The 16,047-nt window shown below is 37.0% G+C and overlaps 1 protein-coding gene across 1 annotated transcript in view; it reads right to left on the bottom strand.

Moving 5' to 3' along the window:
• The window catches only part of ARHGAP10 (Rho GTPase activating protein 10), a 138,533-nt gene that overhangs the window by 49,750 nt on the left and 72,736 nt on the right, over window positions 1-16,047 (bottom strand). Inside the window, exons 13-16 of the mRNA XM_063156749.1 lie at window positions 14,796-14,861; window positions 8,449-8,523; window positions 3,440-3,527; window positions 2,156-2,214 (exon numbers count right to left, since the gene is read on the bottom strand). Of these exons, the coding sequence (XP_063012819.1) occupies window positions 2,156-2,214; window positions 3,440-3,527; window positions 8,449-8,523; window positions 14,796-14,861 (288 nt within the window). The remainder of the gene's footprint in view (window positions 1-2,155; window positions 2,215-3,439; window positions 3,528-8,448; window positions 8,524-14,795; window positions 14,862-16,047) is intronic.

Genomic DNA, 16,047 nt, shown 5'->3' with positions numbered 1-16,047 from the left:
ACTGCTTTCCACTTTAGCATCATTAACTGATTGTCCTCATTATTAGAACTCAGTTTTGTTGGTACTGCGCACCTAATGACACAGCATTTAGGCAACCTTGCATTGGAAACTGCAAGCAAATCCAAATGCTTAGAAAACCTAATGACCTCTGAAGACACAGAAGAATAAACATGCAAAAAAACCTACAGAGAATACTATGACAAAGGTTCTGAATAACAATGGCATCTCTAGTACAGTACAGAAATATAGATAAGCAAATAGCTTTTATGTTTGTCTGTTGCATGTCAAATTGAATAATTTTGGCCCCTACAGGTTTCATTGTACACAGATGAAAACAAGAACCTGTAAAAGATGAAAATAAACCATCTTCCTACTTCAAGTTGATTAAATCACAAAATTACATCTCTGTAGTGGTTATAATGAGAGGAATGGAAGCATTTCTATTGCCTATAATAATACTTACTAGAAAGTGCAGGATGAGAAAAATTTATACATTTTTCTGAATGCAAAAAATTTTGACATGAGGACCACTGATCAGATCCCATTTTTCTCTAAGGCAACTGTGTTTGCTAAGTGTATTGTCTATAAAATACCACAATTTCTTCGGATTCATCTGTGCATAATGCTTCAGATTTTTTTTTCTTTGCACATTGCTGTAGATTTTAGGGCTGTATTTTATTCTTTTGCAATGAATACCCCTGCACAGATTGCAAGAAAAAAGGCTACCAAAAAGCAAAATGTTTAACTTCTAGTGAGCTACTCAAAATTCTCATGGAAAAAATGGGTCTTCTTTAAAGTGAGACTATTTTGTGTATATGTGAGATCACAAATTCTAATTAAAGAATGGCTAAACAATTTAATTACAAGATACAGTCAAAGTTAATATAATTTCAATCTATACTGATATGCATAAAAGAGAACAGGATTGAAGGAAAACCTTTTAATTTTGGCTCCTCCTCCAATGGTTTCAGGGAAAAGGATACTCCATGCTATTTCCAGTGTTGGTTTTTTATAGCCAACATAGGAAACAACACTGACTACCTATTTTTGAGCATACTGTAACTCAGATCTGCAATGTTGACCGAATTTCCCTCCCCAGAAGCAACTCCTTACTAAGCTGTTTACTACTCATGAACACTGTACTGTCTCAAACATGTAACTTAAACTGAATTCCTTTACTGAAAGAGACTATAATATAAAGAAAAATAAAGTGAGGAAACTGCTGGCAAAACTTCAGAAGTAGAGAAATTATTTTAACACTTTCCAATACAAACATGAAGACTCACCACATAGGTAAGGATGTCAACTTTGTTTAAGCACTTGCCTGCTAGCATGTGCTTTGGCAATGAATTTCCTGAGCTAATTCTCATTTTGAATTAAGGACCAGAAGAAAGCACATTCTGCAGTCCTGGAAAGTCATTACAGCAATCTGAAGATGATAAAGCAATTGTCTCAAAGTTTATTTTAATTTTGCTTTCCACAGTTTGCCAGACGTGCTACAGGCTGGAAAGAAAATCAGCTAAATATCTGTTTGATACTTTGCCAAAAATTTTCTTACACAGTTTCCCTCTATCCTCTTCCAAAAAAATTCCGTGTACACTAGATACCATACAACTGAGCTACAAATGCTATTGTGTCTTCTCCAAGTCTGTATTTGAACTGCCACAGTGTAATCTGGCCTGCTCTTTCCTTTCTTCTAATGCATGAGGAACATTGAAGCCAGCCTACACACAGAGCTAGCAAGGCACTGAAAACAAGGGTCAGGCAGCTGTGCTTTGAGGACTCCAATGAGCTCAAATGAATGTACTTGCTTTTGCTAAGCTTCATACTCTTTATAAATGTAAGGCAAAAAAAAAATCACAGATTAAGTAGATGCTTATCATTATGCAATTAAGATAATAAGAATAAATGTTTACACTGGCTATCCGAAAGTTTTTCCATAAAAGTAAAAATTGTGCTAAGCAGTCATATTATATGTGACACACACTGGAACTAAATACTGATTCAAACATATTCTTAAATCATTTATTATTTCTTGTTCCTGTATTTTTACTGGGATGAAGCATTTTTCAGGAATTGCATTTGCAGAGGGCTCCTGAGGTCACAACAGCACAACAACAAAAGTTTTCTATTTAAACTACAGTCATGTATTTACTGGCAGGAACGATGAATTCTCCATGCAACTCATATGTCATCAGTGGCTCTGGAAGGCTTCTGCAAAACAAGGATGATATAATAAATTTAACTGTATTTTCTTCTAGCTGCATTTACTCTAATCAGGAAGCTTTTTTAACATTCAGTAGCATAACTCTCCTACTGGAAGCAACCATTGTTACAAAGGAACTTGAATTCAGTGATTTCTAGAACAAAAGGAAAAATTGGTATTATCAGGAAAATAAGCCTAAATGCATCCATTCACCTTCCATGAGCTGAAACGATGCCTCTATCATAAGATACCTTTCCAGTTTCAAATCAAGATTGTACACAAATATTATTCAATTCATTCTTTATTGTCATTCTTAGCATTTGAAAAGTGCTAAGTTAATGTCTTACTGGAAAGACACCAAGGTCTTAACAACAACCACCACCATCAGAGTTAAAACCATTAATTATATTGACTTTACTGATGCTCATGAAATATTGCATATCTGAGTAAACACTCAGATGGGAAATACTGTAGGAAAGAAATACTTTATTGTGTACACTTATACTTTTTTTTAATACTTTTCTATACTATGTAAGAGTTGTATCCTTAAGATACTTCTGCAGCACTCATTGAGTGTGATTGTAATAATATTTTACTCATTAAAAATAGCAGATTAAAAGTACAGTGTGTTACACTAGAGATGCACAAAAGTGTGACATTTTATGTTCTTAGGCAATTTAGTAAAATAGCTTTATTACGAATTGGCAAAGCCATTTGAATAGCAAACATATTTTAAATTCTAATTTAAAAATTTTGACATTCTAATTTAAATAGTAATCAAAATTTTTCTAATTTAAAAATTTTGATTACTATTCTGCACAGAACATCAGAGCACGGGTCAGAAGGAAAAGAGGAAAATATTAAAAATTTTACAGCCTTCTCCCTTTTCATTTCAGCACACAAACACAAAAAGGAAACAAATTTTAACAATCTTAGCCAACTTTCAGCAATGATTCTCAGCAAGTTCAGTAACACTTCAGGTTTCTGAACCATCAGTGAAATGCTTCTGTGTCTAACACCAAAGTGTTTGAGGGCTAGTCTCATATGAACACGAGTATTAGTGCTGATGAAGAATTTTGCTTTCCCCAAAACAAATAAATATGGTATTTGTACAAAATGAGCTCCTATTCCAAAACACAGCAAAACTAACTAGTGCAGCCTAACATACAGCATAGGAGAACTAAATTAAGAACTTATAATCTAAAAAACCAAATTAACAAGAGACAGCCTTACCGCAGATACTGCTTCATAGCACTAGTAATTGTCTTCACTTCCCAATCTACAGAGTTTTCCAGGTCAACTTCATTGCAGGTTTTTGAATCTAGAAAATAACCAGAATGACAAAAGGGACATGAAAAAAAGGAATTCTAAATCAGTATGAGTTACATGAACAGCAACACACTGACTTTCAACACTACGTGTTTGCTCACATGAGCACAGAAGCAACGTCCTTTTTATTATTATTCAGTGATATGAAGAAGACCAAATATCCAAATCTGTTTGTAAATTCCATGTTCATATTTTTTTTATTTAAACTATTTACTGATTTTTTTTTTTTAATGAGGGATTAAAAACCACCCTCATGTAAAAAGATCTCTATAGCAATTGAAATTTTCACACCTCTAATTAAACAGAGAGATGTTCACAAACACAGAAAGATGTACAAAAACAGTTTAGGGAAAAAAGAAGAATAATTTTCTTTTACACTTTTCTTTCTTATTTAAAGTGATAAATTGTTTCCATAGTTTTTCTTGTAAACTGTTGATGAGAACAGGTAAAGTGCAGCATGACCCTCTGCATTGTGTGAGAATGTTTTAAGAGGTGCTTCCAAAGTAGGAAAAGGAGTCTTTGCTGAATGTTTGCCTTACTTGATCAGTTTTAGCCACTGGACAAGAAATACTTGTTTGTTTGACCATTTCTCAGGACCACAGAACTCCCACCTTCTCCCAGGTTAGTTGGGGGAGCCTTGGAACAAGACAGACCAAACCAAAAGGTTTGTCTGATTGACCCATCAGTTTGAAGACTTTAACAGATTGAAAACAACACAGCACACTGGAATATTTTGCAATCAAAAAAAACCCCTTTTGGCCTCAAAACAGGAAGCCATAGCTAGCTGACACAAGAGGAGAGCACATATATATGGCCAGCTTAGCCCTGTGTGTTTGCTGGTTTCCTGTTATTATTTACTGCTACGTTTCTGTCAGTCACTGCAGTGGCTGATGCAGATTACGTGTGGACCCGTTCATACAATTCAGAATTCATTTGTTACTTGGCTTGTCAGACAAATGACAGACACATTTAAAAAATCAAATTAGGATCCCTGATTAAAGGTGCATTCCTTTTACTGGGACGAAATAATTTTGTTCTAAAAGCTGTGCCAAGCAATTATTTCTGTAACTGAATATTCTCCCTCATTATATCAATTATTTAAATCTCATTTTAAAATACAGGTCAGATAACATTTTCTAGCAAACTGTTACTAGCCAACCACCACCCAAAATATTCAGGATTGTCTCAAATATAAGGTTCTTTTTTTTTTTTTCATGTTAGCATACTACTTGTTTCCATGTTCAAATTCTCTTTTTCAAGAAGAAAATTTGTCTCCTGAATTAATTAAATAAAAAACTGCCATCACATCAGAAGCTACAAAATCTATGGGGGTTTTGTTACTAAATCACTATGTAATATCCAGTTTTAAAATAGCTGCTTCATAATCATCAACCTCCTTTACATTCAAAGTATGCACTCTGCTCATTGAAATTTGTTGATGAATTTTGGGAGGAAAACAACAGGCATCTGAATTACAAAGTGAGCCTCTTAAAATAAAAAATAGAAAGTATTGTTGAAACATTTCATTATCTCTTGGAGGAAAAAAAAAAAAAAAAAAAAGAAAGAAACAGCCCTGCTACAAACCCCTGGTTTGATTGTAGAAGCCATTAAGATTTAAGGACATTTTCTTCATTTTTGGTTTGGCATTTGCTTTACATTGCTCTGTGCCCTTCCACCCAATAAATTTCACTATTCCTGCTCCATTCTCCTCCTCTACTTCAAACATCCATTTTAAGTAAGAACTGGAACTTGAACCAGATTTCAAGAAATTATTAGTCTAGCTTTATTCATGCTACTCGTTCATGTAACAGCCACTGTGCACTCAAGGGCAAATTTATGCCTGTAAAACTAACTGTGCATGTTTAAGGAACAGCTTTTGACAGATCAGCTCTAAATTTTATGCAAATCTTTCTGACAATAAGTGAGCCAGAGCTTATAAAAACTGTCCAGTTCACTGAGTTGGTTAGGAGGAGACTCTCTTTGCTTTCATTTGCAATATGCCCACTGTAGATGTCCATGTATACTGTCATCTACTGTACAGAAATTAACAAGGAATTCCATGCCATTGTTTCGAAACCTGCTAGTTCTGGGAAGGCAGAAGCACCCGAAAGCTTCCTGCTACATGTGATATCTGGTATTTTTCACACCAGACAACATCAGAAATAAACTTGAACTCATCAGCAGAAACTGCAAGTGCTCAGCAGCCCCTTCCCACAGGCAATGGTCCATGTGAAAGCTGATCCATGCAATGGCTTGTACAAAATCTGTGGAACAGCGTGTAGGGAATGAGGCACCTCAGATCTATAACGCCACCAATGGAACAGGAACTGGGCCCTGATGCACTTCCAGAACTGAGACTCCTGACAACTCACACTGCAGTGCTTGGAACACATTTCCAATAATATTGGAAGTTCTAGCTTTCTATCCCTGTTTACAGTGAGGTATTTGGTTAATTTAACATTTTCCCTTAAAAGGTAGAAAAGTGTTTTCCTCACTAGATGCCTCCCTTTAAATTTAAACAAGATCATTGCTGCAAAATAGCACAGTACCAGTTACAGGTATCTTCATGGACTAAGTTAATTGTAATTTTTTTTTCTAAATAGAATTATGTATTTGATTGCTAAGCTTTATTTTGCAGAGACTTAGCTCCACTAGATTTTTGCATTACAGCTGAAAATCTATGCATTCATAGTACTAGAAAAGCATATGTTGGTCTTCTCATACTCTTTTAACTCTCAGTCTACTTTCCAAAATTCTATAGAAAATAATCTGAAAAAGAGACAAAAAAAAAATTACATATTACATTCCTGGTTACCATTTGGAAGACTCTTTTCACACAAGGCCTTTCCAACTGTGAACTTCATGGTCAGTGATAGGTAGCTTAAAATACTTTGAAATCTTATCAAACATTTTAAAATACAGAAAGTTAATATGAGTTTTTTATGATTCTGAAAAATCTTTCATATAAAAGAGTATCTAAGAGTATGTCCAGAGACAAAGGATTAAAGATTAATCAGTCATTTTAAATTCTCTGTACCACTGTATATCAAAAAGGAACCCTCTTTGTTCTCCTCTGAGGACGGATAGATAAAGAGCAGAGATAGAATCACTTTCAACAAATCATCAGAAAAGAGCACCTGCCTGCACCCTAACTTTTTCCTGTTCAGTATTTGGCCTCATCTTGATACCGCTGTATTCTTCCTTTGTCAAATAAATATATGAAACTTGGGAATGACAAAAAATGTTCCTGATTCTAAAAAGTAACTAAAAGCAGATGCTGGAATCCCCAGTAAACTCTTCCAGCTGCTACTGAGCCACTGGCAACCTGAGTCTATTTAATTTGGATACCAATAATGGCAGCAAGGAAAATCTGCCTGCCAGACCTGCACACCCCAGCTAAGCCAGCAAGAACAAAACTGAAAAGCATCTTGTGATATCAAACACATTTAATCAAGGCTCTCTGAGTGACAGCACGTCATTCTTCCCATGGTCAATGGCTAAAGATGGTTATTGCTTACTGAGGCTAACCCCAACACAGATAAACAACTAGGAAAATCTGTTATAGATCAGTCATTTTTATTAATCCCGGTTTGTATTTCCAAAAAGAGCCTTTTTTCTGTAATACTTTAAAGGTTTACTAATGGACTACTTCAGGGTGCTGTTAATATTGATTAAAGTAAGACATCATAAATTAATATTTAGCAAGGTCATTATGACAGATTGATATGACATGCAGGTCCTCAAGTCTCAAGATGTCTTATCATTTCTGAGGAGACAGGCTGTTTGAAAAAATAAAGGAAGGAAAAGAAAAAGTCTTACAGGTGGCACTGAACTGACAGCAGCATATAATATAAAAGCGCTTTGTCATTCACATAATGTCTGGGGTAATGAAATGAATTCACTTTCTGGCTTCCTTCAGTTTGCAGTGCCAAAGAACACTGTGTTATCAGCACAGATGGAGCATGCATGGTTCTGGAGAAGAGCCTGGTGCAAACTGCAAACAAGCTTCTTTGCATACCAATGAATCCCTGAGAATCAGACCTTTGCTGTCAAGTGACAGGTTTGGAAGCTCTATAAAAATGAACTAATCCCAGTGGTCTTGTCCGACTGCATGTACTGTCAGTGCTCAGGACAAGAAATGGGGGGACATGGCACATTCTGCAGTCATGGCTACTACTTTGGTGAGAGATGAGGGACTTCATCCAGGTGCCATATTCATATTTCTCTCTTTTTCCCAACCCCCAGGGACAGCAGAGTGGCAAGAGAACTCCAGTCACTGGAATTAAAGATGCATCACAATTTCCAGAAAGAAAAAGGAGAAAAAAATTTCTGCAAATAATTTTAGCTAACTGGGTATAAAAGAGCCTAAGATGTTTAAGTTTACAAAACCAAATCCTTTCTCCATCTGTCTCCTGCTTCAACACACAGTTATTACTAATACAGATATCATATCCCTCCTCTTTAACCAAATAACTCTTTAACAGTAGGTTTAAACTAACTCTTATTTTGCACAGTGATTAACTACAGATACATGGGTGTGTACACTGGTACATTCCAGACATGGGAGAAGGAAGATGGAAACTTCAAACAATGAAGCAACCAGCTTCAAACATACCAAATACTTTGGTATTTTGAATTTTCTGATCAGATCCTTCAACTTAGGCTGCCTTAATCCCACTTCCATCAACCTTGCACAAAGCACAATCTTTGCTCCTACATATGTCTCATAGCAGTTCTTAATTTGTTCATTCCAACTAATCCAGGTCTTTTTAAAGTAAGGAAACTTGCAACTATGTGGTGATTATTTGCATGGACTAGAGCAAACTACTGGAAGGTGCTTTAAAAACTAAATATTGACAGTAAAACAACATGAAATAAAATATTGAAAAAATAGTTGTAAAATAGAGGCATACCCATCAACAAACTCAGAAGTCTCTGGACCTTTGAACTCACCCCCACAACTCTGTACAATCCTTGGTCATTTATACCTATTATGTAAAAAACAGAAAAAAAAAATCACGAGATCAACCACAGTCAAATTTAGCATTAAAATTTTTGCCTCAGGCAAGAAATTATCTTCAAAGACAGAGAGACTACATAGTATTAACAGTTCCAAGAACAAAATTATAAATAAAGAATCCTTTTGTTACTCTGTTTTTAAGGTAAGTTCATGTTATATATTGATAAAGATTTCATGTACCTCAGTTCCACTTCCGAAACTGAGAGAAGAAGCAAACAGGGACAAAGCTTTACTTGAAAATAAATAAATAAATAAACTACTGACTAATTTCAAATCTTTTAAATTGCACTTTGGGTACATCAACAGCCACATTCTAATAATGTAGGAACTGAACACACAATGCTAAATTAAGATTTCTTCAATAACTTTAACATTTCTTCCCCCCGCCCCCTCCCCCCCCAATGTGCAGTGACTTAAACACTTTGGATGAAGAAAAACCTAAGCCTATTCCCAGTCCTCAAAATCAGCACTTTTTCAAGTTTATAAATGCTTTCCATTTAAGATACAAGGCCTCATTCCAACCCACTGTGGTCCACATTGGAGTTACATCCAGAGGCACCACCAAAAGCTACTGAACAGTTTTTCTTGGGATGAAAAGAGGAGCCATAACCAACACAGTATTTTCAGTCCCCTACTCCCATTCTATATGGACACTGGACCACTTTCCTGGCATTCTCTGTGCCCTTCCATCATCTCACATACATTCACTTCTCTATCCCTTTTCTCCTCCTGCTTTTGCTTTCCATTACATTACTCAGTTTTATCCCCAGGGAAGTAAAATTGTGAATATAAATTGGAAAAAAAAAAAAAAAAAAAAAGGGGAGAGAAGAGGCAGGGAAGAAAAAGGGCAAAATAAGGTAGTCTATGTCTGCCGCATTGTTTCAGAGCCTAGACAGTGGGAGGTAAAATACTACAGTACACAGATGTTTGAGAGGCCTCATAATAAGCAGCCATCTACAAACACAATCTACCTTCATAATCACACTGGCCTGGAAGAGTAGAAATGCCACAAAATCGCTGTGTTTCTACTCCAAGGAAATCTTTTCAAATAACAGATTATGTGGTATTCTTATTCAAAATATCCTTCAACAAAGGAAGAATTGTGGAGAATTCCCAGCTTCAATACCAAGCTGTTCCAACAGAGAGAAGGAAAATTAAAACCAGTCATATGAGAAAAAGTTTCTTCCCAAATAAATATTAGATGAAGTATGTAAAAATCATTAGCCTTTTAATGAATTACTGTCAGACAGAGCCATAATACACAGCAATAATTCTCAATATGGTAGAGGGAACTTGGCATTTTCTACCTCATCCTCCTGCCTAGCCTTGCTGCATCTTTTCTCTCTCCTCTGACGCCTTCCTCTTCCTCAGTCTGCAGCCTCCTTGCCATCCCAGATTCCTGAGCCTGCTGAAGTCCTCCCTGCCAGCACTGCTCCTTCCCCTGTCCCAGGGCTGCAGCTGCTCCTTCCCTTGCTTGCCCCACCTGGGTAAAACTGGCCCTTTTATCCTCCCAGGATGCAGGCACTGCTGGAATGGTGCTGAGTCTTGAGCTAGATGCCAGGTCCAGAGCTGGCTCAAATTAACAGAATAAGCCAGATCTCCTTTATTTTATCTGTGCTCATCCAAACACACAACTCAGGAGTATGCTTGCAGTTCAGCTGTGAACAAAAGAGTGAACTGAATAAAACCAAAACAGCTATGGGGCCACATCACTGTTTTTCTCAAAATTGGAAGTTATCATCACAACCAAGTAAGTTTTCCAATGATCCCTAGAACAAGTATGATAGCATGCTATGCACCACTTGGAGACACTAAAAAAAACCTCAACAGTATAGTCCTTGATACACTCCAAACAAGAATGCACTACAAATCTGTCCTGAGAGCAGCAAATAGTTTCGCTTCAAACTTCTCAGAGGTGTCCAGGAAAATTCTGGTACTAAACTAACACCAAGCTTTGCCAAAATGCATCATACTTTTTTTATACAATGTCTTCTACTACTTTCAGTACCACAGAACAAGCCTTCTGCATCATATGCATGATAAAAAAATCTGAGGAAATACTGTCACACTCATCTTTTGCTCATCTCAGAAGCTGATTTGTGATTTCCTGTGTTTCTGACATTAAAACTGGGGGGAACCAACTGTGCTGACCCCAAACATACCTTTACAGGCTTTGAAATAATCAAGGTCAAACCACAAAACCTATTCCTCAGTATTAGAACAGACAGGATAATGCAGAAGTCTCTGGAAAATGGCAGTATTGAAACTATGACAATCCTCCAGCAATAATCATGAGCCTATGATAGAGATTACCAGATAATTGATCAGTTTCAAATTCATCAACCTGAAAAAAGCATAGCTAATTGCTTGCAGACATCAAGGAGTGCAAAGAGGCATTAATATTTCAACATACTTTGAGATGATACCTTTAACCATACTTTCAAATGATGTTTTATTTAAAATATACAAACCTGGTTTGAAACAGTCCTACTTCTGATTTAATCTGCACATTTCAGATCTTCAGCACATCCAACACTGATAATGCTTGGCATTTACAGAACACAATTGACAGGATGACTCACTGCAAGGAACAGCTCCCCACTGCCTGAAATGCTGAAGGGTTCAGACGCTGTGTCTGCCGGCTCAACCACTATTGGCAACCTGGAACGGTAAAGCCCCGCAGCACAACTTCCTTCATATTTACATTATCTCAAGATGTTTGGCTGCCTGATACAGAATTTGGCACAGGGACACAGCTTGTGAGGCATGCTTAGAAATATAAGGTATTGAAAGCAAGACAGTAATTTATCCTATTGTAAGCAAGGTACAGAGTAGGCAAGTTTATTTTGTGACTGCATTGTACATGAGGCTGACACAGACTTGCAATATAGCTGCAAATACAAATTTTTATACCAAAATCCATGGCACAGAAACAGCCATACAAGTGACACTCTAAATTCAAGGTAATGACAGAGGGTTTTATGTCACTTGCAAAGGTTTTCTACTCCCTCTTCACCATGTACTTTCTGCCTGAGGAGCAGCCAGCCTGGTCATGCAGCTCAATGCTGCCATCTCTCTCTGCAGCTCAGATTGGCAGCTCCACCAGTACTAAGCTCAAGACAAATACTGCTCTGGCAAACTTTACCATCACATCCCCTCAGAAGGTACAACCAGCTACTTGCACACCAAAACATGCACAGAGCCTTTACTAGTGGGGCATGCAGCTCTTTGATGTTTCTATAAACACCTAGCCTATTCTATCATTCTCAGCAGAGAATAATAAATGAAATACTCCAAAGAGAATCCCAAAACGCTCTCTCCAAGACAAAACACAGATGCACATCCAACCAGCACGGCACTCAGTATGTGAGAGATGGGATGCATATCCTGATGCCTCAGCATGTCCTACCAGAGAAGCATAGCCAATCTCTTGTAAGGCAATGCTGAATCAGAAGCTCACGTGCATTTTAACCAAGACACTGATTTTTGTGCTTCTATTCATTCAGAGCAAATAATTCCCTTCTTGGCTTTATAAAAGGGAACATAACTGAGAAAAAAAATGATCCAGCCATTGACAAGTTTATGTTCAATATCTCCGTTATGCTCTTCTCTCTCTGAATACCAGACTACTTCTGCTGTGACATGACAAGACTATTCTCAGTTTCCACCCACACTAGACTGTCCTCTCTTCCCACCCACGCCAACCTCACACCCATTATGATTAAAAGAGATAAAAACATGGCACAGAAGCACAGTCTCTGAAGAAGCATCTGTCCTGTTTTCTCCTGCTGAATATAACTTGCTTTTGATGTGTTATCATTAAAGTAAAATAACCAAGTAAAGATGGTTTTCAAGGAAAAGTACAGGTAGAAAATTCTGCCACTTGAGAGATGGATTTTCTTCACCATACAACTATGTGACCAAACTCTTTTGAGACAAACAAGTGAATGCTCTCCTGGCCCTCCATTTGTTTAGCATAGCAGACATCAGCAGAAGGTCCTTTAGAGGTTTTTTGCTTTGTTTTGGAGTTGTTTACTTGTTTTGTTTTTTAAATGCAGTTGATGTTAAGTTCAGAATCAGTAAACAGAAAATCATCAACGACTGCTTGAAACGTAATGGAAAAAGCAAGTGCATTGAAACCAAACTAAGCAGATTGTTGAGTTCCTGGGAGGTAGCACCTTACCTAAATATATCCTTGGAACCCCAGGATGAGAAATATTAATTGAAAAGTGATTTATTTTCTTTCTTGAGTACTCTCTGAAACAAAATTAATAGACCCAAGTCTTTTTCATTGGTAATAACTACCATTCTACTGACTGCAAACCTTACAGATTCTGTGTACATAGGGCAGCAAAGGTGCCAAGTGTGCATAGACTTGGGGAACTTTAATTCTTCCCCAAGTATGTTTCAGGGCAGACCCCACTACGGGGAGAAATGCTGCTACCTCATGAAAGCTCATAATTTGTCTTGAACAAGAGAGTTACACAAATACTTTGCATCATCTTGCATGCCTCTAAATCAAGGCATAAAGGACAGAGTGAACTTAAACCTCCATTCAGTTTAACCTATCCACCCATAGCCCTGAGAGGGGAAAAAAAAAGGCAACAAAAACCATTTTTCCAAAGAACCATTTCATGAAAAAAAGTGTTCGCATTTTTTCCACCGTCGTGTTCTTGTTTCACTTTTCTTGTAGGGTATCAGAAAAAGAAAAAAAATAATCAATCCTCAAAGAAAACTATTTGAAACATAGATATAAATAATAAATCAAAATACAGAAATATAGCATATTCCACACTGTTCATAGTAAGGAGAATTCATGAGGTATTGTAAGGTAGCCTGTAACTGTACTTTAGGCCAAAATTAGCCTTTTATTACATGAGCACATGCCACCTTTCTCATTAAATCTGCTTCATTTACTGTAAAGAGAAGATCCAGACTATACTGAGACAGGGTTTTGCAGTGAAGACAACTTATCTGTAGGATGCCAGCTTTATCTGCAATGTTTCCCAGCTCAAATATTCAGATTGTAAATGCCAGTAACTGAAATTTTAAAGTGATGAGACAGGCAAACTTATCTGAAAAAATATTCAAAAGAACAGAATGAACAAATACAAAACCAGATAGAATAAGGCTTAATCTGGAATAACATCTTTAATGCATCAGACAGGACTGATACAAAAAGGTCTAAGAGAAAAAGGACTTCAGATATCTCTTGCTGTTTAAATGCAAAACTTTAAGTTTTGCTGCTTGTGTTCCTAATAATATTGTATAGTAAGTGTGTGCATGGAAAACACTGTTTTTCAGTAAGATGCTGCACTGACAGCAAGCATGAACCTGCTCTTCTGTTCATCTTATTTAAGCTGGACTGTGATACACAGAAAGATTTAAGTATTCTGCCCTGTGCAATGCCAGACCTCCAGAAAAATAAAAAGATCCAGTTTGCGAAAAATTCTGTCCTTCCTTTGGGAGTAGGAGGGAAAGTCAACAATTTAGAAGAAAACAAAAATGCACACAGAGAAATCATAACATCTCTTTTAACAAACCGGGAAATATACTGTAACCTCACCTACCTTCAGGCCTTCCCCTCTTTTTTTAAAAACCACCACCAAACAAGCTGTTTCTCCACACAATGCCATGTATAATGCAGTGAGCCTCAGCGTGGCTGGTCAGCACACACTTCAGCAGAGCCTCTCCAAAATCAATCCCAAATACCTCTCGAATACTGTCTGCACACCGACCTCTCCTCCATCTCCAATTCTGGAAGTACAATGAGTATATGCAACAATAAATCCTGACAGCATCTTTGGCCCTGGGGTGAAACTAACTCCATGAAAAGTACTTCAACACTTTTTGTTAATCACCTGCCTGCTCAGCTCCTCTTCTTCTGCCTTAAGAGACTGAACAGAAATGAAACACTGAAATAAATTAGTCTGTTTGAACAGCAAAGCAAAGGTGCAGGCAATGCCTACAAAATACAACAGGTTTCTCTCAGCTTTTGTGCACAAAAACTGGCTCCCTTTATCAAGAGAAGTGCCATTCCCCTCTTGTGAGCACTTCTGGCAAACACATTTCTTGAAAGAAAGCCATGCATAAAAGGACAGACTCCTGTCTTGGTCGGTGTAATCAGTGAAAGGTCTTCCATGGTAAAGTCTTTTCTAGAGATCTACAGGAGGCTTTACCACCTTCTTCAGCAGACCATCTGCTTCACCCTCTTCACAAACAGGTTGGGTTGATCATTACCTCGTGTTTCAACAGCACTGATGCACTTTTTGATGATGGCGAACCCTATCTTATCCAATTGTGCACCTACAAAAGAAACAATAAAAAGGGTTGAACACTTTAAAAGCACCATTACAATTATGTCTTTCACTGAAAATAAGGCTGGACTTAATCATAAAGCCTGTACTTTTGAGGCAAAACTATAAATATTCTGAAACTGGAAGAATACATCACTTTTTATAGAGAAATTCTGCTTTTCTCCTTCACGAGCCTGCCTAGCTGAAGGAAAGGCTTGTTCTGGTGATAGTGGCTTCAGTGAATCTGTTCACAGCAGCATCCTTTGAAGAATGGGATCTCTGATTAGTTACACATGTTGTTGGCAGATGCAAGATGGAATTTAACAGTACTTACTGCAACATCAACAACATCTGAGAGAGTTCACCAAATGGGACAAGGAAGTACTTATGATGAAAAAACATAATTATCAACAGCAGGGCTTTTACTGAGTCCTACCCTCAGCCAAAGAAATTCCCACACTAAAGATACAGGACACATGTATATCATTTCACAGCAGTTAATGATCTGACTACATGAAAGCAGATGCATGAACAGGACAACAGCTGAGCTCCAGCATTCCTTTGTTGTTCCTATCTTACTCTTTTTCTTCACATCAAAACTTCATTTAAAAGCTTATGTTGCAAAACTGCCCTTCCCCCAAACATCTGGCCTTCTTGCTCCTGGGGACCTGGTCTTGTACCATAAAAAGACAAATCTGAGGAAAAATTTCTATTAATAACACTAGGATCCAGCTTGAATCAGCAATTTCAAGGTTTTAAAAAAGCAAGCATAAATTGCCTCATAATCAAAGAAGGATACTGTTTTCACTCTTACACTTCACCAACAGAAGAAAGCTAATGTTGTGTAAAGAAAGCCATCTTTTCTACTTCCATATTTTGGTTTATATTTTAAATGTAAAAATTCAGCTTTTTTGCTGATCTTTATCTTCAGCTGCAGCTGTTTTTAAAACCATACCTTCACATTCTAACAGAAATGTACACACAATCTGGATTAAGAAATTGTGATGCATTTACATAAAAATTCACCCTTGAATCAATTTCAGGTATGAAGCAAACTGGCAAACCAATCAGACTGTTTCTCCAGCTTATGTCCAGTCCTATACAATATGTACTGAGTTAGTATGAAAACCTATTCATTAAAAATTAATTAATTGCTTGTAATTACAAAAATTACAAGTAATATTCAAAACTCAATA

Source organism: Melospiza melodia, chromosome 5, assembly GCF_035770615.1.
Source record: "Melospiza melodia melodia isolate bMelMel2 chromosome 5, bMelMel2.pri, whole genome shotgun sequence".
In the NCBI taxonomy this organism is placed as follows: domain Eukaryota; kingdom Metazoa; phylum Chordata; class Aves; order Passeriformes; family Passerellidae; genus Melospiza; species Melospiza melodia.
This window is presented reverse-complemented; position numbering and strand designations above follow the sequence as displayed.